General features: G+C 52.8%; 3 protein-coding genes across 3 annotated transcripts; all 3 read right to left on the bottom strand.

The window, feature by feature from the left end:
• Positions 1-5,907: 5,907 nt before the first annotated feature.
• On the bottom strand, positions 5,908-7,047 carry SDHAF1 (succinate dehydrogenase complex assembly factor 1). The gene has a single exon (XM_072751497.1). It carries the CDS (start codon positions 6,905-6,907, stop codon positions 6,551-6,553), a length of 357 nt encoding a protein of 118 aa, XP_072607598.1. The 5' UTR covers positions 6,908-7,047; the 3' UTR covers positions 5,908-6,550.
• Positions 7,048-7,288: 241 nt separating this feature from the next.
• Positions 7,289-10,807, bottom strand: LOC112928545 (alpha-tectorin). Its single transcript, XM_026010377.2, has 3 exons — positions 10,429-10,807; positions 7,599-7,888; positions 7,289-7,463 (listed from the first exon to the last, which is right to left on the bottom strand). The coding sequence occupies exons 1-3, from the start codon at positions 10,780-10,782 to the stop codon at positions 7,415-7,417; spliced, it is 693 nt and encodes a 230-aa protein (XP_025866162.2). The 5' UTR covers positions 10,783-10,807; the 3' UTR covers positions 7,289-7,414.
• A 5,293-nt stretch (positions 10,808-16,100) lies between these two features.
• Positions 16,101-18,766, bottom strand: LOC140594824 (zonadhesin-like). The gene is made up of 2 exons (XM_072731855.1): positions 18,021-18,766; positions 16,101-16,682 (listed from the first exon to the last, which is right to left on the bottom strand). The coding sequence occupies exons 1-2, from the start codon at positions 18,048-18,050 to the stop codon at positions 16,119-16,121; spliced, it is 594 nt and encodes a 197-aa protein (XP_072587956.1). The 5' UTR covers positions 18,051-18,766; the 3' UTR covers positions 16,101-16,118.
• Positions 18,767-23,566: the final 4,800 nt, after the last annotated feature.

Raw genomic sequence — 23,566 nt, 5'->3', positions numbered from 1 at the left:
GCCCGGCTGAGCTAGGGACACACATGGAATCTCCATCTCTCAGTTCTGTCCACTGGTTTGGCTTCTTATCTAGTGGTAGCCCGAGTGCCCATCAAAGCCTCTAAGCACCCCACCAATTGAGCAGCCAATACAACAGTCACCCTTCCCTTACAGTTCCCACCAAAGTCCCCAAGCTGGCTCCCTTGGCCAGTGTCACTTGCTTCCTTGGCAGCTGCTGTCAGCCCTGCCTGGATCATGTGTACTGGAAATGGGGGAGGGGTGGGTCTCCAAAGAAACCAGGGAGGTATCACCAGAAGGGGGAATGGACAGAGGGAGGGAGGCAGGAAGCAGCAGATCCTGAGACCCCAGGTTCAGGGAAAAACCAGAACGCAAACCTGGGTCTGTCCTGTTTCTGCACCAAGTCTCTGTCCCAACCAAGGAAGAGCCATGGTCTCCCCAGAGTCACTACAAACAGGGTGGGCAGAGTCCCACCAATGCTAACCCAACCGACTGGGTAGTGGAACAGATCTGTGCCATTCACTCACTCACTCATTCATTCATTCATTCATTCATTCATTCAAAGTTGAGTGTCTGCTTTGGGTCAGTTACTGGTCAAAGACCAGGGCTACGACAGTGAACAAGCCAGGCTAAAGATCCTTGTCCCCATGGTGGGGGGGGGGGCAGACACTCTAATGGAGATCGGCAGTAAATAAGAGGACTAGGTAAAATGTTATAGGTCAGATGGTGATAAAGCACCAAGGAGACAATGGAAGTAGGCAAAAGGAAAGGGGACACAATTTAATTAGGGTGGCTGGGGAAGGAATCAAGGAGACAATTAGGTCATGATGTTGGCATTATGTGATTATAGTAAATTGCAGTGAGGAAACAAGCCCCAGGACTCCTAGAGTAGTGCTAAAACAGAAATAATGTGAGGCACAAATATAATTTTATTATTATATATTTTTTAAAGGAAATAGAAGTTTACTGACTACACAAGGGAACAGCGGGCAGGACAGGAAAGGAAACTGTCCGCCAAGAGGCAGTGGTGCAGGGCTCTAGTTACAGGACAGAGCGAGGCATTATGGGAATGTATGGCATTCTCCCCTCTTGGTAACTGGGCCTGGTTGAGGGCAGCCCACTGGTCAGGAGGGCCTATGATTATTTCCAGGGGGGTTGCTTAATGAGCCTTTTTGCATTCAGCTTGGGGGCCATAGTGGGCCCTTTTGCCTTGCTCCAGTTTTCATTGTTCAAGCCTGTTGCCTAAAAGTGGCCTCTACACACCGCCCACCATCAGCACACCCCCAAACCTCTGTCCTGATGGACTGACAATGACAAATCTCTGGCACTTGGGCAGAGTAGCTGCCCAAATATCCATCTTCAGTAGTTGCTTTAATTTTCAAATTTCTACTAAATAAGGGGCACCTGGGCGGCTCAATCGGTTAAGCATCTGCCTTCGGCTCAGGTCAGGATCCCAGGTTCCTCGGATCAAACCTCACACTGGGCAACCTGCTTGGGAAATAGCTTGCTTCTCCCTCTCCCTCTGCTGTTCCCCCTGCTTGTGTGCTCTCTCTCTGTCAAATAAATAAAACTTTTAAAAAATTTATTAAAAATTGTTTAAATTCCTTAGTCCCTAATCACATTTTTAAAAAATTTATTTATTTAGGTTATGTCCACATTCAGTGTGGGGCTTGAACTTACGATCCCAAGATCAAGAGTCATATGGCTCTTCTGAGTCATCACATTTCAAATACATCCCAAGTTGCTCCCATTATCATACTGGACAGTGGAGACAGGAAGGAAGCATTCCAGGTAGAGGGGAAAAGTGCAAAGGCCTTGAGGTAGAAGTGTGCCGAGCATGGGGGAAGCCAATGTGGCTGGAGCATGAGTCATGAAGGGGGAGTGTGGGAGGAGATGAGGTGAGAGGTGATGGGGCCAGATCAGGTGAGGCTTCTGATCTGCGTTAGGTCCCCCAGACCACTACATTTTGTTTTGTTTTCCCAACTTTAATAATGATACTTTTTGAACTTGTACAAAAGGAGAAGGGACAGTATTACAAGTCTCTATGGAATCATCACCAGTTCTAGTCATTATCAACTCAGAGTCAATCCTGTTTAATCCTCCTAGGCACCCACTCCCATCTCCCTAGATTACTTTGAAGCCAATCCTTTGGCATCATATCCTTTTACTCATGAGCAATTTGTGGAATCTCCAGATCAGGATTGTTTTATTATTTTTTTAAGATTTTATTTATTTATTCATGAGAAACAGAGAGAGAGAGAGTCAGAGACACAGGCAGAGGGAGAAGCAGGCTCCATGCGGGGAGCCAGACGTGGGACTCCATCCCAGGTCTCCAGGATCACGCCCAGGGCTGAAGGCTGTGCTAAACCGCTGAGCCACTCAGGCTGCCCTAGAACTGTTTTAGAGTCAAATCACAGTACTTTTACGCTCTAAAGAAAATCCTAGTCATTCCTCCCTATCATTCATATCCAGGGCCATCCAATGCTGTCTGAGGGAGGGAGCTGAGCAAGAGTGGTGGTAATGTGGAGTGCCTGGCTGCCTCAGTTGGTAGAGCATGTGACTCTTGATCTTGGGGCTGTAAGTTTGAGCCCCATGTTGGGTAGAGATTACTTAAAATCTTAAAAAAAAAAAAAAGTGTTGGTAACCTGCTGGTGTGGCTAGTGGCTCCTCATCAGGTACTGTGAGTTTCCCAGACTTCCCCCCACTTGTACTCTCTCTCTCAAATAGATAAATAAAATGTTTTTAAAAAGATGCATAGTCTCAGAAAACAGGCTTTACAGATTTTAAATCTCTTGTAAAAATGTGCCCTGTGTTGTATAAAGATCTCTAGTGCCCAAATATGAATGACCACTGACTTAATTTTTTTGTAACTTTGTTGCAAATTGCTGAAAACTTAAGACTTATTCAGCAAACTTCCATAGACCCTTTTACCCAGATTCACCAAATGGTAACATTTTACCGGAGGTGCTTCACCACTCTCACTCTTGCTAATATATTTATATATGTACATATATTCTAGACCCATTTGAGACTAAGTTGTAGACATGAGACTCCTTACTCCTAAATACTTTGTGTATAATTTTTTTTTTAGTTATTTATTTATTCATGAGAGATACACAGAGAGAGGCAGAGACACAGGCAGAGAAGAAGCAGATTACTCGCAGGAACCTGATGTGGGACTCGATCCTGGCACAGGGATCCTGCCCTGAGCCAAAGACAGATACTCAAAAAACAAACAAACGAAAAAAACCAAAAAACCCCACAAAGACAGATGCTCAATCATGCTCAATCAGGCGTCCCACTTTGTATATAATTCTTAAGAACAAAAGCATTCTCTTACACTAGAGTACAGTTATCAGAATCTGGAAAATCAACTCCATTGAATTTTTAAGGAATTTATTTATTTATTCATGAGACAAGAGGGAAAGGGAGGCTCCCTGCAGGGAGCCTGATGTGGGACTCCATCCCAGGACCTCGGGATCACACCCTGAGCCTAAGGCAGAGACGCTCAACCACTGAATCACCCAGGCATCCCCATTCAATTCTGTTATTAATCCACAATACAGACTCCAAATTATCCGTCAGTCCTTTATAGCCACTTTCTTAGATCAGAAGATTCCTGTTTGACGGGGCCAGGGGGTTGGGAAGCACTGACCCTGTGCCTTAGCAGAGTAAAAACATTACACAGAGAGTATCAACCATGTGTAAATATTGGCATACTCTGAGCCAAGGACTTCAGGAAGGTTTATGTGGGACATGATCCCAAGACACAGGAGTTAGGGAGTAGGGAGAGTGAGACAGGCTAGGGGGCATGCCAAAAAAGATGATTCTGGGAGACACCCAGGTGGCTCAGTGGTTGAGTGTCTGCCTTTGGCTCAGGTCGTTAATCCTGCGGTCTTGGGATCGAGTCCTGTATTAGGCTCTCTGCCAGGAGCCTGCTTCTCCCTCTGTGTCTCTGTGTCTCTCATGAATAAATAAATTGACTCTTTTTTTTTTTTTTTAAGGTGCTTATGGACTGGTAACTGCTTTGGGCAACTGGGCACAATCCCATAGTGGGACTGCTGAGGCACCTTGTGAAAAGACATTGCAATTGTCTCACCAAACAGGCAGGCTGCTGCACTCATGCAGTGACTGCTGTCCTTTCACAGGCTGAGGACTGCCCCTGAGGGTGTTAACCCATAACCCCCAGAAAGCCTTCAGGCAAAGGCGCAGAGATAGACTCAGGGCAGGAAGCTTGCAGTCTCCTGGGATCCTACTTCTTCAGCTCCAAGTGGACCCAACTAGGCAAGAGGGTCACGGAGTTCGGACATCATTTGCTGCCACGCCACATATTTAATCCACTGTAACAGCTACATGAGGGAGGCCCTAGTATGATGCCCATTTCACAGATAAGGGCACTGAGGAACAGAGAGGTTAAATCACAGGTCCATGATCATATGGTCAGTAAATGTTGGAGTTGGGATCCAAACTTAGGCATTCTAGGTCGAGTCCATGCTCTTAATCACCAATGACCTACAATCTCCTCCCTTGAATCAGGCACTCCCCTCTCATTCTCTCTACCATACAAACTCTACCCATCTGTATACCTGGGTAGAATGTCTCCCTTCCTGACCCAGGTCACCCAGCTCCAGTGGGAACTTGCTCACTACCCTCTGGCTCTGCCAGGAGCTCCCATCCTGGAGCTTCTTAGGACTCAAATCCTCAGAGCCAGGAGTGAGCAAGAGGGAGAGATGAGTGATACAGGGCTGGATGGTAGGAACCTATCAGCCACTTCATGACTTTGGCTTTTACTGAGGTGAAGTCAGGGATGCCTGGATGGCTCAGTGGTTGAGCGTCTGCCTGATCCTGGAGATCTGGGATCAAGTCCCGCGTCGGGCTCCCTGCATGGAGCCTCTCTGCCTGTGTCTTTGCCTCTCTCTCTGTGTCTCTTATGACTAATAAATAAAATCTTAAAAAAAAAAAAAAGGGACAGAGAGAGATGAAGTCAGGCGCAGATTAACAGGAACACTGTGATGAAAAAAAAAAAAAAAAAAAAAAAAAAACTGAGGCTGAAGAGAGATGAGCAAGCCGAGACAGCTGAAGTGGAAACCAGGTGTGCAAGCCACACAGCCTATGCTCTGGGGCACTCCAGGTGCCTGCTGGAACCCTGCATTTCTTTCCTCCAGGCCTTTGACCACACTGGTCCTCCTGCTTAGAAGCCTAACCCTACCATCTGGGAAACTCCTTATAATTCTTCAAATTTCAACTCCATTTCATAACTCTTGGTGCACCTGCTTCCCCCATGCGGATTAGAGCAGTCATGTTTCTCTTCCGTCTATCCTCTCTTTGGTCAGAGGTCTGGGCTCCCCTCCTCTTCCCAATGGCGTTTGCTAAGAATTCATCTGCTTATCACTTACGTAACCGACATGGTGGCAAATACAGTTCAGTGCTGCAAAATGCAGTATCCCAGAGAATGTCTAGGGAAGATCAATACAGGGATAGGGGAGGAGGTATGCCTGGGGTCTATGGGGCCATCTCTCCTCTCCCACCCTGGGCCTTGCTAACAAAGATCCTAGCGTGTATCTGAGGCTGGACTCTTCAGCCAGGTTTGAGGTCCTCAGTACTGCCTCAGGGGTTACTAGTCAGGTCTCCTCAGCTCCACCATTTTCTCTCCCCCCTCACTACCTTCTATTAGGGGGTCAACTGGGGTTTCTTTGGGGTCAAACCAGGGTGGTCCCAAACCAGCCAGGTCCCAAGGATCTGCCCAGGAGCAAGAACTAGGCTGCTTCAACCAATTTGCTAGTCTAGAGGGCTCCAGCGAGGAAGGGACAGCTCTCTACACCTATCCCTCCCAGAGGGCCACTTCCTGGTGTGAGGCCCTTTCCAACAATCCCCAAACATGTGAAATCTTTAAGGCCATCAACAGGGAAGTAATCACATCCCCAATTTTATTCTTTTTGTCCAACAGTCCTGGAAGAAGGGTGCAGGAGTCAGCGTTCCCCTTAGAACTATCAAGTACAGGTCTTGAGGGGTCATTAGTTGATCAGAGGAGCTAAGATACCCCAGCCCCTTCCTCCCAGGTCCTAGACTGCCTCAATTAATGGGAAGAAAGTTTTCCAAAGGGGGATTCGGGGCTTCTCACCATCCATCAGGGTATCTTCTCAAAGTTCTCGGCAAAAAGTCTGCTCTTTTCAGAGTTAAACACAAGAGGGGGGGCCCGGGGTCAGGAGAAGGGCGTCTTCTGTCCGACGGCGGGCGTCCTGGCTCCCCATGCTTTAGGGTTAAGTAGCTCTCAGCTTGACACAGTTCAGCCAGCCGGCTACCAAGCCGCCCCAGACCCTCACGGGGAGAGTTCGACCCGTTACCATGGATCGGGCAAGGTCAGGCACCTCTCAGCATCCATCATCGGGGTCTCTAGGACCTCACGTCCCGAGGAGGGCTCTCCAATTCACCCAATCCATCGAGCTGGTCTTCTCAAGACATCTCCCCTTCCAGCAAGTGGGTTCCCTGGTCCCCCCACGCAGTCAGGAGGGCCCCCGCTTCCCCTGTGCTACCGGGTGAGCTCCTCGGCCTGTCACCGCCCATCGGGAGGGGTCTCTGGTGACCCCATGCTGTCGAGGGGGTTTCCCAGACCACCACCATCGTCAGGCTGGGCTCCCGAGGCCCCCGCGCCGCTGGACTCCTCGGGTGGCCCCTGCGGGCGCACGAAGGCACCCATGGCCTTGGCGTGGCCCGAGCGCAGCAGCTGCAGCTGGCGCCGCCCGCGGCGGTACAGGTACTCGATCCGCAGCACGTCGGAGCGCGGCAACGAGGCGTGCTGCCGGAACTCGGCCCGCACTCGCGCCTCGGCGCCCGGCTTCCCGCGCCCAGCGCGCAGCAGCTCGCGGTACAAGCTCAGAACTTGCCTCTGCAGGCGGCTGGGCCGGCTCATGGTAGCGGCTGGGCCGCGGGCGCCCGCAGGCGACGCCCCGCCCGCAGCGGCCCAGCGGCACCCCCGGGCCTAACCGCCGAGCCCCGCAACAGGCACTTCCGGCCCGCGCACTCCCAGACTTCCGCCTCCTCCTTCGTTGTCCCATTGGCTGTTACGTCACAACGCTGCGGCTCAGGGGCGGGGCTGCTGGTTCCCAGGCCTGCCCCGCGGGGAGTCCGTGTCCTTGAGCCGACTGCACCCAGGCGGAGCGGGGCGAGGCGCTGGGGTCAGATTTGGGGTCGGAAGGGACCAGGATCCCGACCTCACTCCCGGACCCTGGGAGACGGGGAACTAGAGGTTGGGACTTTGCGTCCCCGGGGCGCGGGGCCACTGGGAACATACAGGCACAAGCAGGTTTGGTTGTTAAGTTGTTTATTCAAACAATCTCGGGAAGGTCCGTGGGTTCCCATCGCCAGGGCAGGTGGGCGTCGGGAGGTCCTAGCCATGGGGACGTTCAGAGGGACGGCGTCAGCCGGTGAAGTGTCGGGTCACGGCTGGAGTAACCAGCTTCTCCGCGCTGTGGGAAGACCACCAGAGCGAGGGTGTGAGCCCTCAAGTGCCCCAAGGCAGCGTGGCGCGCAGGGAGTTACGTGGATCGCGCCCTCTGCCGATGTGAGCCGGGTACCCGGGCAGGAGAACGGAGGGTCCTCACCAGTTGTTGAAGCCCGGAGCCCGGCACGCCTGGAACACGTCGATTAGGCTGGCACCCCGGAGTCGTCCTGGGAGCATCAGGTCGTCGGCTGCAACTCCGTTGTAGTCCCCGCAGGCTGCCCGGAGGCGTCCTCGCAGCGCGGGAGAGGCCCGTAAGGCCACGGCGCCCTCGGGCCCCACCAGCACCCGCAGCGTGGGGGGCCGCTCGATGACAACCCGGGAGCCCTCAGCCCAGCGTGCGACCACGCCCGCGCCCACTTGGGCCGGGAGCCGCGCGGGTCGCCCGTTCACCTGCAGAGGGGAGGCGGATCGGGCGGGGATCAGGGCTTGAGTCCCAGGCGGCGGCTCCGAAGCCGCGGTGAATCCTGCTGCGCGTCTCCATCACAAACGCATATCCAGGTCTTCGCTAGAGGAATAAGGTCTGGGATTTGCTTTAAAACCCTCCAGCGCGAACAAAGCAAAAAAGAGTGGGAGGAAAAGATGAAAGCAAGCATGGCAAAATATTTGTAACTGTAACAGGGTTTCATAACACCACTCTCTCTTCTCTCTCGATGCTTGAGATTTTCCATAATAAACTCTTTCCTAAAAGGGAGCTTTAGAGAACAAAAAGCCTCTGGAACCTGTCGCATCTCTCTCACCTGTGTCTTCAGTCTAACAACTGTTTACATATACTGTGTGCCAGGCACTATTCCAAGCAAACAAATAATATTTGGTTATTTATAAGATAATGTGTGACAGTATATTGCAGTATGTGATGCAATAGATACTTTAATATATTGTCACCTAATTTTTTATTATTTTATGTAATTGATATTAAATTATTTATTTTTAAAAATATTTTTAAAGATTTTTTTTTTAAATTATTTATTCAGAGAGAGAGAGAGGCAGGGGGAGAAGCAGGCTCCATGCAGGAAGCCCCACGTGGGACTCCATCCCGGGTCTCCAGGATCAGACCCCGGGCTGCAGGGGGCGCTAAACCGCTGCGCCACCGAGGCTGGCCCATATTAAATTATTTAAACTATATTAAATTCTCACTAACACTCTGACAAGGTATATCGGTACTATATGCCTATATGCCCCTTGCCTTTTACTGATTAGGAAACTGAGACCCGGAGAAGTACCGCAGTTTGCCCAGGTTCACATACCTGGTAAGTGGCAGAGCCAGTTTTGAACCAAAGAGGTCTGATTTCATGACCTGTGGTCTTAACCATTCTACTATATGTACTGTCTCTCCATTAATAACATAAAAGTGGCTGCAGGAACAATCGCAGCTTTAAAATTTTAAGTTTATTTACTTTTAAGTAATCTCTACACTCAACGTGGGGCTCAAACTCATGACCCCAAGTTCATGAGTTTCAAGTTCTTCTGACTGAGCCAGCCAGATGCCCTAAAGACCAGTCATAGCTTCTATTTACTGAACCCTTAGTAGATGCCACACACTTTGCAGGAATCCTCACAGCTACCCTATGTGGTGAGTACTATTCTTGGCACTTTTTGTGGTTGAGCAAACTGAGGTATAGAGAGGCTGAGTCACTTGCCCATAGTTACCTTAGAAGTTTAGGAGACACACGGAATCTCTTGACCCTTTAACCAAAGGCTCTGGCTTAGCTTACTTGCCAGCTTGTGGCAGATATCCCAGTTCTCTTCCTGGATCGTCCTCCCACTTTTACATTTAGCCTCCACCGCACAGCTATATTCTGTTTCTCAGCATGGGGTTTCAGGTTCGATTTCCTCTTATAAGCACTATCCATTTGCCCAGATTCCAATTCTGCTGCTCTCCTGCTTCCTTGTTCCTTTGGAGAGCCAGGGGTTCTCCACTTGGGCATCTCTCTCTGCTGGATTTCCAACCTCTCCTTATCTGGCTTCTTCCCATCACACCTACACATCCCTCAGTTTCTCCCATAACAACATCATAGTGGTAAATCAGTTCTAAGATAGCTTTGCCCTCTGCCTCTTCCTGGCTTATCTCTAGTCTCATCTGTTTGGCAAGGGGAGTTTGTATGTATAACTCATCAAGAGAGGTGTGTATTCCTGTTATTCCTCAAACCTGCAATCTAGGAGCTGCCCCCCTGATGTGATCTTAAGTTACTAACAACCTCCTTGGCCCTAAGCCCAGGGACATTTAGTGGGCTATTTGAAACTGGGGGTCCTGGGTGGCTCAGTTGGTTAAGTGCTTTCAGCACAGGTCATGATCCCAGGCTCCTGGGACTGAGCCCAGCATAGGGCTTCCTACTCGGTGGGGAGTCTGCCCCCGCCCCTGCCCGTCCCTACAGCTCTTGCTCTCTCTCACTCACTTTTTCAAATCTTAAAAAAAATATAATAAACTTAGTAGTTGATTTTTTTACCACCATTCCCCAAATATGGTCCCTCCTTTTCTCTGGCCTTGTTCTGCAACACTCCTCCCTGCTCTCTTCCCCAGCCTAACATCAGGTTTCCACTCATTTGTCACCTCCTCCAAAAGCCTTCACTGGTCTCCTAAACTGAGGGTACCTCCTCTGGGCTTCCACTGTTTACCTGTGTTTCCCCCATTCCAGCCCTGATACCTCTGTCTGGGCTTCCCCTATTAGAGCTCTGATCACTCAGTCAGTAGTTCCCAGGAGTTCAGCAGGACTTGAGTCAGGGTGGAGTCAGTGGGTCCTGGGAAGTCCAGGGTGAGGTTTATGTGGGGTCTAGAGAGTCATGGCACACATAGCCAATGGAGGTCAATGTGAGATCAGGGTGATGGGAGAGTTCTATGATAAAAGGTTATGGAAGGCCAATGAAGGATCAAAAGGCCCCAGAGATCAGCCGGGTTACAAAAGAGTCTTGATAGAATTGAGGAAGTCCCTTACCCATATTTCCTGATTGGTTCCCACAGCTGCACAGCCATCCCTGAAGCCAACGATCACTCGTGGTTTGAGAGCAGTACAGCCAGGACAGGGCAGGAAGTCAACAATGACATGGAACCAGTCGGGATCCTCAGGCCTGGAACCCACCAAAGTGGCTAGCTCATAGGCAGAGGACATAACAGGCATGGGTGTGAGCCCACTGAAGCCATCAAAGGTGGTAAAGAGGCCCCCCAGCTCTAGGCGGCATGTAGCACCCTCTCCAGCCTCACAGCACCGCACACCGCCATCCAGAATGCAGCCTGTGCCCTGTGGGCAGGAAAAGGGCTGGCACTGGAGGCCTTGACCATGCAAGCACATACAGCGTTCCTGGCAGCCAGGCAGGACCAGTGCATCCCCGACCTGCAGAGACAGACAGACTCAAAATCAGATTCAAAAAACCATTATGAATATCAACAATCCACAAAACACATGTGTAAAACACATCATGAAAGACTAAGTTCCCTAATATATAAAGAGTTCCCAGAAATCAAAAAGAAAAAACCCGATAAATCTATATAAAAACATGGACAGGGACGCCTGAGTTGGCTCAGTGGTTGAATGTCTGCCTTCACCTCAGAGCATGATCCCAAGGTCCTGGGATTGAGTCCCACATAGGGCTCCCTGTAGGGGGTCTGCTTCTTCTGCCTATGTCTCTGCCTCTCTCTGTATGTCTTTCATGAATAAATAAAATCTTAAAAAAAAAAAAAAAAAACATGGGCAGAGGCTATTCAGAAAGTTAATTAAAAAAAAAAGGGATACAAATGTTTCTTAGGCATTTGAAAAGATGCTTAACCTCCTAATAAGAAAAATACAAATAAAAAAATCCATTGAGGTCTTTTTTCCTCTATGAGATAGGTACAAGCAAAAAAGTTTGATGAGTTTCTACAATTGTCTCTCCAAATATCTATTAACTGTACTTTTGGAATTAGGATCTAATCGAGCTTTGTGTACTTCATTTGACTACTGTGATTTTTTAGTCTCTTTTATTCTAGGACAACCTCCCTGCCTTTCATTGGTGTGTGAAAAGCCTTACGGAGCTCTCTGCAAATTCTGATGAGTGGCTAGTGTCAGTGCTGGTGTGGAGCGGACATGCAATGGCAGATGTATCAGGTCTTATGCCCTATTCCTCCCGGTGTGGGCATCTCTTCATTTCCAGGGTTGGTCTGGGGTTTAAACATTCATGTTTTTTCCTATCCAGTGGCCCCTAATCTATAAGACAACTGTGTCAGTCATCCTGGAGGTCCTTCCTTTCCTTCTGAATGGACTCCAAGAGCTCCAAACCTTGAAGGGAATGCTTTGCCTACTGAGGGTCCAACCATGGTCTTCTGGAAAATGCCTCTGCTTTTTTTTTTTTTTTAAGATTCATTTATTTATTTCTTCATGATAGAGAGAGAGAGAGAGGCAGAGACACAGGCAGAGGGAGAAAGAAGCAGGCTCCATGCTGGGAGCCCGACGTGAGACTCGATCCCGGGACTCCAGGATCGCGTCCTGGCCAAAGGCAGGCACCAAACCACTGAGCTACCCAGGGATCCCCAAGCCTCTGCTTTCTTTTGGGAACTAGCCCCACTTTTAGTCTGTGGGGTTTGCTGGATGGTATACCTACCCTCTGGCTTCAACCAGATGGTGTCCTTCTGTGAAATTCTGACCAATGGGATGTGAACAGAAGTGGTGTATGCTACTTGTGAGAGGAGGCCTGACCTCCCTGTCCCCTTTTTTCCTGGCCATTTTGCTTGAATGTAGATGTGGTGGGAAGCAGGTAATCTCAATACCGCAGGGGAGGCAGAACCACATGATAGAAGGAGCCTGTGTCCCTGACTTGGAGGAGCCAACCTGGTTATTCTTGGACTGTTCGTGAGAGAGGAATAAGTTTCTATCGAGTTTAAGCCACTGTAATTTTGAGCCTCTGTTACAGCATTTGGACCCACAGCCTACTTAATAGAGAAAAAGGAAAAAGGCAGGGATGAAAGACAGGAAGAAACTTGGGTCTTGGTGACATCATTTAAGTCCCTGAATCCAGCCATGCCTGAAGGCCTCAAATTTAAGCAATTAAAAGTAGATATATCTTTGTTGTATTTAAGATATTTGGCATCATTTACAACTGCAAATGCTGACTAATACAGTGTGGTCCAGGGAACATTTTATGACAAGCTATGGGAAACTCTGCACCCATCCGCCCATGCCTGGGGACCTCTCTTACAGGGATGTAGCGTCCACTGTAAAAGCAGCCACAGCGGTCCTGAGACACACAGTCTCTGCCATCAAAAATGAGTCCAGGGTCACACTCACAGCCCTCATAGCACTGGGTAGAACAGTGAGCGGGGCTGGTAGGCTGGACACAGTCCCCATCGCAGGTCCGTGCACAGATGCTGTAGTGGCTTCGGGGTGGACAAGTCAGGGCTGTAGGTGAATGGCAAAGGCCAGTGCTTAGGATTTGAGTTTCCCTCTCCAATCCTGTTGCCTCTTGCCCCAGTCAGGCTAGCTTCCCTTTGGTATTTTCCAACCTTCACTCATTTGCAGTTACAGTTCTCTTTCCCTTGGCTGCCCTTCCCCACATACTCTACTTAACAAATTCCATCTATGTCAGGACTTCTCTGATCCCCATAAGGGGCCTGCAACCTGCCCCAAATGCATTCCAGACCCAGCTAGAGCACTCACGGCAAAGCTTGGGGCCCCTCCAGAGCTTCACAGGGATGCCAGCTTCCTGACAGGCTGCAGTATAGGCTGTGAGGGCATCACAGAGACCCAGGTGCTGGCCATGGGTATGACATATATTTTGCAGACATATCCTGAGGAAAGGCTTAGGGCTGATATGGTCCAGGCAGCGGCCAAAGGGACCATCTGGTGCCTGTAGAAGTCTACACAGTTTGGGAGCATTGTAGATCTGCGGAGGTTGCGTGGGGCAGCTGATGGTAAAGTCAAGATTGGGCTGGGGCGGTGGGCAGGGGTTAGTGATGAGGTCCTTGAACCAAGATCTTTTGTCTATAGGGGGGTCAAGGGGGCCATCTTTGCCACCAAAGGCCCCACAGATCCCCACCAGCTGGCCGTGGAAGGTGGAAGGCACAGTTAGGTGCACCTGGCTGCCCCAGTCATACATAAGATGTAGTCCACAGGCTGTGTGTACCACCACATGGCGGCCCTCCAATGTGGCCCAGGCCTTGCCCCCTGGCAGTACCCAGGGCAGCCGGCAGTGTTCACCATCCACCTGTGGAGGAGGAAAGGGATCAGGATCGGGGCTATGAAGGCTGAGCCTGCTCCCACGTCTCCCAGTAACCTGGATATCCCTCCCAGCTGTTCCACAAATGAGCTGTGAGAGTTGGGTGGAGGAACTTTGCCTCTCCAACTCCGTTTGTAAAATGAGAGGATAAAAGTACCTACTTCATAGGGTCGTTGGGAGAATTAAATGAATGAACAAAAAGTGCTTAGAACAATACTCAGCATAAGATAAGTGCTTATGACCTGCGCCAAGGTCACCCAAATGCCAGTCAACTCACAGACATGTGGGAGAAAGCTGGTTGGGGTAAGTTTTTGGTGTTTTTTTTTTGTTGTTGTTGTTGTTGCTTTGTTTTGTTTTGTTTTTTAGTTTGTTTGCTATGCAGCATTAGCTGACTAATACAGTTGCTATAGTTGCTATAAAGATTAAATGAGATCGTACATGTAGTGCTCAGAACAGTGCCAGCATCATAATAAGCACCACATAAATCCCAGGGCCCTTTCTCTGGCTTTATCTTCCTCATGAAGTCTCACCACACTGCTTTTTAAGGCTCTCTCTACTATTAGATTTCCCTGCGCCTGCTTTGCCTAAGTTTTCACCACAGCCCACCCTATAATTGATTAGCCCACCCTAGTGATTGATTAGGCCCCATCACCTTTCTGAGGCCACCATCTCCTCCTCAACCCCTCTCTTACTTGCTCACCTAGCACAAAGCTACACTGACCACCTGTTCCTCCAACACACCAGGCACCATCCCATTTCCCTGACCTTTACACTTTGTGTTCCCTCTGCCTGGTTTACTCCTTCCCAGATATCCACATGGCCTCCTTCAGATCTTGACTCAAATGTTACTTTCTCAGTGGGTTCTTCCTCCTTATTTAAAATTCTAGGGCAGCTCGGGTGGCTCAGCAGTTTAGCGCCGCCTTCAGCCCAGGGCCTGATCCTGGAGACCCGGGATCGAGTCCACGTCGGGCTCCCTGTGTGGAGCCTGCTTCTCCCTCTGCCTGTGTGTCTGCCTTTCACGTTCTCTCTCTGTCTCTCATGAATAGATAAATAAAAATCTTAAAAAAAAAAAATTCTAAACCTCTCTATTCTGTTTTTGTATTCTCTCTCTTCCTTGTTTTATTTTTCTTTGTAGCTCTTAAACCCATCATCTGATGTGCCACTTATTTTCCTCATTTATTTACTTACCACCTGTTTCCCCGGGACGAATGTGAGCTCGCCCAGGACCTGCCCACCATCAGATCCTTCAGGGCTTTCCTGGACCACGGAGACCCTCCATACAATTCACCGCAATGATCCCTCCCGAACGACTGATTTTACCCACGCCCGGGTAGGAGGTGAGAACGCGAATCTAGCAGCTACGCTTTAGTGGGCCGCTGCTGTGTTCCCGGCAATGCTTCTACCCGGTCACACACTGGCACCATCTCTTAAGGCTCGAGGGACAGACACGCCCATTTTCCATCGGGTGGGGGAAACTGAGGCACTTCCCGGAGGAAGAGGCGGGGCCCGGGGGCGCGTACCGTGATGACGCCCGCGCGGGAGCGGTCTAGCTGCAGGAGGTGCCCGGAGAGGTTGAGGTGCAGGCTGAGCGGCCCGGCCCCGTCGCGGGCCACGACTACGCCGAAGCCACAGGGCCCCCGGCTCGCAGCGCGCGCCAGCACCTGCACGCAGCGCTCCGGGCGGAAGGGCGCGCGCGGCGGCGGGGGCAGCGGCAGCACGCGGCCGTCGAAGGCGAGCACGTGCGCGGGCCCGGCGAGTGCGCAGGCGCCTCGGCCCTCGGGCAGGCAGCGGCGCTCGCCCCCGCGCAGGCCGCACACCCGCCCGCGCCCGCACGGCCGCGAGGCGCACGTCACCGCGCCACCCGCGCCGCAGTGGCAGCGGCGAGCGCAGCCGGGCCCCGGGTACCACGCGGCCCCCGGAGCTCGGTAGCGGCCGCCGCGGAAGCAGCCGCACCGGGCCAGGGGCACGCAGGCGGCGCCGCTCAGCACGAAGCCCGCGTCGCACGCGCAGCCCTCACAGCAGCGGCTGCCCCCGGCGCCTCGGCCGGCGCAGCTGGCTCTGCCCGCGCACGTGGCTGGGCAGCACGGGCCGCACAGCTCGTAGTGCGAGTGCGGCGGACACGGCAAAGCTGCGGGGAGACACAGACAGAGGGACAGAGGGGCAAAGGGGCAAGCCGGGAGAGAGGAGCAGACGGACGGGGCAGCCACACGGCGGGGAGACAACGAGGGACAGAGAAAGGGACCCCGAGGTGAGGTAGTGGGGCACAGAGAGGGGGACAGAGAGTGAGACGGGCACCAGCCAGGAAGTGTCGTTGCTTAGGCTGCAGGCCCTCCACGTCTGCCTCCCCTGCAAGCCCCACCCCCCAGGCCTGAACTTCTCCGTTGGGCCTCCCCCGCCCCCCTCCATCCCCTGGGGTCCCAAATTCTAGCTCTTGCCAGCGTCACCCGCTATCCCTGCGGAGTCCCGCGCACTCACGACAGAAGTCAGGCGTCCTCCAGGGGCGCAGGTGCACGCCCAGAGCCTGACAGGCGACAGCGAAGGCGGCCAGGGCTCGGCAGACGATGTGACGAGCGCCGTAGTGGCGGCACGCGTCGTCCAGGCAGTTGTCCATGAACGGGAGCGGGTCCAGCGCGGCGTAGCAGGGGCTGAAGGGGCCGTGGGCCGCCGCCAGCAGGCCGCAGTACTCGTCTCCAGCCAATCGAGTGCGCCTGGCCCCTGGGCACGGGCCGGGACAAAGGGGGCCACAGATTGGACCACAGCCCGGCACTTCTGCCATCTTCCAGGTGTCGGGCACCTGCACGGTGGGGCTGCTCGGGCCCTGTTGGCCACAGAGTCCACACAAGTAGGGTCCGTAGGACCTGGGCAGTGTTACACGTGCCAGGCTGTCCCAATCGTAGGTCAGTGAGAGGCCGAAGGCCGTGTCTATGCAGAGCTGGCGGCCTTGGTAGTAGGCTCGGAGGCAGCGGCCGTGAAAGAAGGGCAGGGATTCCAGAATTCCATCCACCTACAGGGAGGGCATGCAGGTGGGAGAACAGCGGGAGAAGTAGTGGCTGTCAGTAGAAATTCTTGGAAATGTTAATGAAGGATCAGAGAAGGATCAAGGGAAATATTGGTTAACCTGCATAGTCATTAGGAATCATAAGGGGATTCAGTGACCATCTGTGGAGGCTAAATGGAGTGTCAGTGAAGGATTCATTCCATGGGGGGTGGGGAGGTCAAGTGATTAGATAAGAGTCAATGAGGGGTCAGTGGGAGACCAATGAAGGGTAAAAAGAATAATTAGGGAGTCAGTAGAGAGGAATCAGTGAGGGATCAATGGGAGGATCAAGAAGGATAATTGGATGAAGTGGATGGACAAATACAAGGGGTACTGAAGATCAAGAAAATGCTTAGGTATGGGCAGCCTGGGTGCCGCAGCAGTTTAGCACTGCCTTCAGCCCGGGGGCGTGACCCTGGAGACCTGGGATCGAGTCCCGCATCAGGCTTCCTGCCTGCATGGAGCCTGTTTCTCCCTCTGCCTGTGTCCCTGCCTCTCTCTGTGTGTCTCTCATAAATAAATAAATAAATAAATAAATAAATAAATAAATAAATAAATAGAAAATGCTTAGGTGGCTTTGGGTGGCAATGGGAAGATTCAGCAAGTGGGTAAATGGGGGTAGAATCGAAAGTGTGTTGATGAATTTTAATGGGACAGCCTAAGGAAGTCTCAGTGGGTGAGACTAGGAGTCAAAGACAGGCTCAATTGGTTAATAGAAAGCCCTGAGATTCAATGGAGGAGTCAATGTCAATAGGAAGCTCAATGGGAGAATTGGAAGGGCGTGGGAGCTCAATGGGAAGATGCATAGAGACGTAAATGACATTAATGGGCCAGTCAGTAGATTAGTAGGAAGATCAACTGATTGCTTGCTCAGTACAGAACTGTGGGGTGTGGAGTGGTCAAGAGGACAGTAAATAGGGTTAATGGACAAATCAACATAACAGTGTAGGATCAGTTGGGGAGAAGTAATGAATGGGTTCCAGGGATATTCAATGGGGGAGAAAGGGAGGATCCATGGGAACATCAGGGCTGAGGGTGATTAAAAGGAAGCCAACTGAGGACTCAGTGGAGGGTTAATGAGAGGGTAATAGGAGACTCAAAGGTAATAGGAGTCTCAAATAGAGAGTCTGTGGGAAGGGTTCAACAGGCAAGTCAATGGGCCACCAGGAACTTGGAGGGCATTCTTGAGGACCAGTCAAGGTTGATAAAAGGTTCATCAGCAGGAAAAGGGGTCACTACACATTACGTGTGGGTAGTGGGGACGGTAAGGAATAGTAGGTTGATCTGGAGCCTTTGAAAACTTACCTGGATGCGGTTGAGATCTTTTGGATTCATGTCCAGCCTCAGGCCACAGGCTAAAAGGGTTAGGGCCTTGGTCCAGCCACGTGGCCGCGGCAGTGGGGTCAAATCCAGGCTGAAGGGCTCAAGGTTGGCCTGGGCTGTGCCACAGAGACCCACCAAGCGGTAGACACAGGAGCCAGGGAATTCATAGTGGGTTCCTCCAAATGTATGGAAGTGGAAGTCTCCAGTTGCAATGCAGACCAGTGACTTCTCCAGGACAGTGGGCCTGGGTGGGGGCTGGGCTAACAGGCAATGGTACCAACCACCTGTGGAGGCCTTGCAGTGACCATGGCACTTGTCAGGCCAACACTGGGGAAGCTTGCTCGCCAGGACCCCAAGGGTTGGGCAGTGGCATTGCTGAGTACAGTTATCTGTCCAGAAAGCACGGCCTTGGTGCAGGAAGCAGAAGCAGTGGGCATGGGGCACACACTGGCCCTCTAGCAGCAGGTGGCCAGGTAGGCACTGGCAAGTAGGAGCACAGGGGTGGCTACAGTGCTCTGGGGCTGAGGGGTTGGCACATGTGGCTGGACATGCAGAGCCACATGGAACAAAGTGGGAATTTTCTGGGCACTGGGGGCTGGGGCTGGGGAGGGGTGGGGAAGGTGGAGAAACCAGTGGTGAGGCCACAGAGCTCAAGGCAGGGGCCAAGGTGGCTGTGGGGAGAGAGATCAGGCACCTATGAGTCTTAGAAGTCTGGGTCACCAGTCCTCTCCTTCCCAGGACTTAGGAGTCATGCCCCAATCTCTGACCCCTCAGACCATAGCCCTAGGCACCTTGCAATCGACAGCCTAGGACTCCATCTGTGATGCCACAGACCTCCTTCATAGGGCAGCTGAAGGGGACACAGGCCACACCCTCCCCTAGTTGGCAGGTACAGGAGGAGGAGCAGTTCTTGAGGAGGAGAGTCTGGCCAGGCTGTGGAGGAAGGGAGGGAGGGTGAAAAGTGAGATAGCATCGAAGGGGAGGTGCAGCCAGAGGTTCTGAGAGGAGACCCATATAGGAAGTGCGTGGAGATCAGAGGCAAAGTGGAAGGAAGAGAAGAAAAAGTGAAGCTCTCACAAGGACCCAAGAGGATGCTCACAGGGAAGTATTGGCCGTTGTGGAAGCAAGAACAGTGGTCCACAGGGACGCAGTCACGCCCGGCGGGGAAGAATCCATCATCACACTCGCAGCCCTCGGCACAGGGAGTGGGGAGCTGCACCACCTCCTGAACACCAGGACAGGCCGCAGGGCAGGGGTTCACACACAGGCTGTAGTGGCTGTTGGGGGGGCACCGCATGGCTGTGGAGAGGTGGCTTGTCGGACTCGGGCAAGCCAGGAGCATGTTCTCCGCTTACCCAGCACCAGCAGATTGCAGACCTCCCCCTTCTGGATTAATCACAACAGCAAAAACAACCAGCAGTGACCGAGCAGTGTCTGCATACATGCAGTGTGCTAGCTACTTTAATGTGTCCTAGATGTGACTAACACGGCTTCCCTGCTCTTTATCTTTTGTGGGGTGTTCCCTCCCGATCCCAGACCCTGCTGAAGGGGTTGACCATTACTCGAACCACCAAATGATTCCACCTCCTATCCTGCTTGTTTGGGTCTGTAGGAACTGTCGATGGATTCTGGTGGTACATGTCTTTTCTTGCCCTCTCTGCCCTTCTAATAATAATAATAATACCTCCACTTGCTTTTTGGCAACTACCCATCCTTACTTTCAACTTGTGGACTGAGGTGATTTCACATCCAGGTTCCAGGGATGTGTACGGAACCCAGGGCTGGCTAATCAGATCATTCTTCCCTCCTCTGGATCACAATAACTGGACAGGCAAAGCCTGTGGGTAGTTACCCTGGGAGTTTTGCTGGGAAAAGAGTATTACATTTTTGCAAAGGCTTTGATGCCGGTTGGATTGTCAGCCTGAAGTTGCCAAAGCCTTGCTGCTACCACAAGAGAAGAATCTGCTTGAGAATAAAGCTAACAGAGAGGATGGAAGGGAAGAATGAGATGGATGGTTTGAAAGAGAAAAATGGACAGTTGAAAATTCTTAATCCAGCTAAGCCTGAGGATAGAAATACCCTCAGTCTTTGCAGTTATATGTGTTCCAGATCCTTCATTCTTTCTTCAGTTTGAGCTAGGATTCTGACATTGCCATTAAAAGTCCTGCTTGATACAGTGGCCACATTGTATATCCATGACCAGCTGGTCGGGCCAGAGCTGGATAAATGAGCATGACAGACAGAGGGGGAGGTGGCCATAAGTCTGTAAGTAAAGAACAATCCTACAGACTCCCTCCAGGATCATTTGAACCTAGAGGAAGAAAGAGGTCAGAGAGAGATACTGACACCACAATGATAAGTCAAGATGGGGCTGAGAGTCCATGAGGATCTGGAGGATACGTGTGGACGGAGAAATTTGAAGTTGATGAGAATTTGTTAAATAAACAAATATTCAGATGCCCGCTACTAAGTCATTTTCTAGGTGTGTGATGCTGGGCAAATTCCTTAGCCATCTATGCCTTGGTTTCCCTCATCCACAAAATGTTCTTGCCTAATGGGGCTGTTGGTAGAATTGAGGGCTTAGCACCGAGCATATACACAGTAAAGTCACCTGTTCTTTTCATGTTATTACTGGAACAATTTTTACATTATTGTTGGGAGACAAATTATACCATAGGGCATCAGAGAGAGGATAGTGAAACCAGGTGGAAAGGCCAGTTCTACTCTATGGGCTGTGAGATCTGGAAAATTCTCTGTGCCTCAGTGTCCTCAATTACAGGAGGCAGACAATGGTCCCTATCTCCTAGAGCAATTCACAGATGGAGTGAGCTGACTTAAAAGCAGGTAAAACAGGTTCTCAGACCCAGCTTAGGTCCACGTCTCCCCCGAGGGCTTGTTAAAACTCCAGAGTTTTTGATTCAGTAAGTCTGGGACAGGGCCAGAGTTTGCATTGTAAACAAGCCCTGAGTACTGCCGATGCTGCTGGTCCAGAGAGAACAATTTTAACGCAGCACCTGATATTGAATGAGTGCTTTGTAAATATTAGCTAAGGGATAAAATCAAATCTGTTTTCCCAACCATAATGTGTGCAGGACTCTGTCCTGTTTGATGCTGGATCTTTAGGGTGGGCCCGACACATAGTAGGTCCTCAACTAACGCGTGTGTTATGAGTGAAGACCAGACCGAGGTGCCCCGCCCCGGACCCCCCTCACCCCCGGGCCAGCTCTGAAAGCCCTCTGGGGGGGCACATACGGCAAAAGCTGGGAGCCCTCCAGGGCCGCATATCCGCACCAGCCGTCTGGCAGGCAGCCACGTAGGCTTGCAGGGAGGCACAGAGCGCTTTGCGGTTCCCGCGGGCGCGGCCCACGTCGGCCACGCAGGCCTGGAAGAAGGGCTCGGGCGGCAGCAGCGCGTGGCAGGGCGCCAGCGGGCCGGTGGGCTCCCGCAGGAGGCCGCAAGCGCCCGGCCCCGCTGCGTCTGCGCCCGCGTCCTCCGCGGCCGGTGGACAGCCCGATCCGGGGCAGGGACGTGGCGCGGCGCAGGGCCCCGGGCTCGGCAGCTGCAGGTCATCCGCCGCGTCGCCGTTGAAGTTGCCGCAGAGGCCGCGCGTGAGGCCGCGGTAGGCCGCAGGCAGCTGCACGCTCAGGTGGCCGCCGGGCCCGAAAAGCAGGCGCGGGCCCCCCCGCACCGCGAGGACCACCGAGGCGCCCCGCGCGAAGGCGCGCACCCGGCCCCTGGGCAGCGCGAAGGGCAGGGAGCGCCGCACGCCGTCCACCTGCGGGCAGGGGTGGGGCAGTCTAGAGTGAGGGGGGAGGTCCGGGTCTGGAGAGAACTGGGGGAAGACTGTGGGGTGGGGGGAGCGGTGAAGCGGCGGGGGGTGCGGGGTGTGCCAAGGGGAAGTGAGGTGGTGTGCCGAAACAGGGGAAGAGTGGACTGGGACTGCTGGGGTGAGATGAGGGGCGTGGGGTGAAGGAGAGGAGTCGAGGGGCATTGAAGGCAGTGCCTGGGAGTAGGTATCTGGGGAGGTGTGTGGAGACCTGGCAGGGGAGGGAGAGTGAGGGGAGGGAGAGTGGTGAGGTGGGCCTGGAGTCCCGGTAGAGGGGAAACCTCTTGCTCAGGGGCTGGAGAGACACCTGAGAGCATCCACGGATCTGGGGGATGGGAGGCAGCAGAGGTCTGTGGAGCTGGCTAAGAGGAGGGAGGGGATGTGGGGACGTGAGGAGGAGAGAGGGGGAGAGAAAAGAAGGGGGAGACCTGGAAAGGAAAAGCAGTGGTGAGGCAGGGGCACCAGTGAGGGGGTCAGCCAAGGGAGCAGGGGTCAGGGAAGGCTGAGTGGGCCTCTTGGGGAAGAGGTAATGATAGATCCCGAGCAGGAGAGGCCCACGGAGATCCAGGTAGAGGAGAGAAAGAGGCAGAGGTGACAATGGGGGTGGGGGGGTGAGCATGGCGGGAGTGGTGAAGAGAGAGAGGAGGGAAGTGGGAGAGACTGGGAGCTTGAGCCTCATGGAACACGGAGGCAGACCCAACTATTGAGAGAGGAATTGAAAGGGGAAGGGGCAGAAGAGGGAGGAAGTGGAGAAGGGAGGAGGAGGAGAGTGGCAATGAGGTTGGGGAGAGAGGAGGGCATCAGGCGGCATCCTCAGGGAACAGAGACTATGAGGCAGCCAGAGGTGGACCCCAGTGCGGGGGCTCACCGTGATGTACCCCCGGTCCTCCCAGGCTAGGCGGAAGCGGTGGCCAAGCACACGGAGCAGCACGCTGCGGAGTTTGGGCATCCCTGGGCCTTTCTCCAGCACCACCTCCAAGGGCCACACACCCGGAAGGCGTCGCCTGCTCGTGCCCACCAATGAGTAGGTGCAGGTGCCTGGGAGGTGGAAGGTGGTGCCATCGAAGGTGCGGTAACAGAGTCCGTCTGAGGCGAGGCAGAAGCCTGGGCCACCTGGGGCTGCGCGGCAGGGTTTGCAGGCCACTCGGCCACCAGGGTGACAGCGGCAGCAGCGGCCAGTGGTGGGGGAAGGGGGCGGCAGTGGCATGCCGGGTTCCAAGTAGCGGCCAGCACTCAGGCAGCCACACTGAGCTGGGGCCACGCAGATGGCGCCGCTCAGCACAAAGCCTGGGTCACACACACAACCCTCTCGGCAGAGCCCGCTGTCGCAGCCAGATGGTGGCTTCAGCCCTGCACAAGTGGCTGAGCAACCAGGAGCACACAGCACATAGTGGGAGTGTGCGGGGCACAGCGGGCCTGCGGGAACAAGGAATGGAGGATTACTTCAAGGCAGCCATGTGCTGTTGGGAATCTCACGCCTCCCCCCCCCCCCCCCCCCCGCCCCCAGCCTCTGGGGCTCTGATGGGGCATCTGGGGCCTTGCAGGGGTAAAGCTCTACCTGGGCAGAGCAGCAGGAACCTTCAGATAGCAACAGACCAGGTGGCTAACCGTGGATCTGAGGAATAGCTAATCTGTAGGGCTTGGGATGGGTAAGGGCTTGGGGGCTGGGCTATGAACAGATCTGAGTCCCTGAGAGGTAAGC

This window comes from Vulpes vulpes, chromosome 1, assembly GCF_048418805.1.
Source record: "Vulpes vulpes isolate BD-2025 chromosome 1, VulVul3, whole genome shotgun sequence".
NCBI lineage: Eukaryota > Metazoa > Chordata > Mammalia > Carnivora > Canidae > Vulpes > Vulpes vulpes.
Note: the sequence above shows the minus strand (reverse complement) of the source record. Positions and strands in the feature narration are given on the sequence as shown.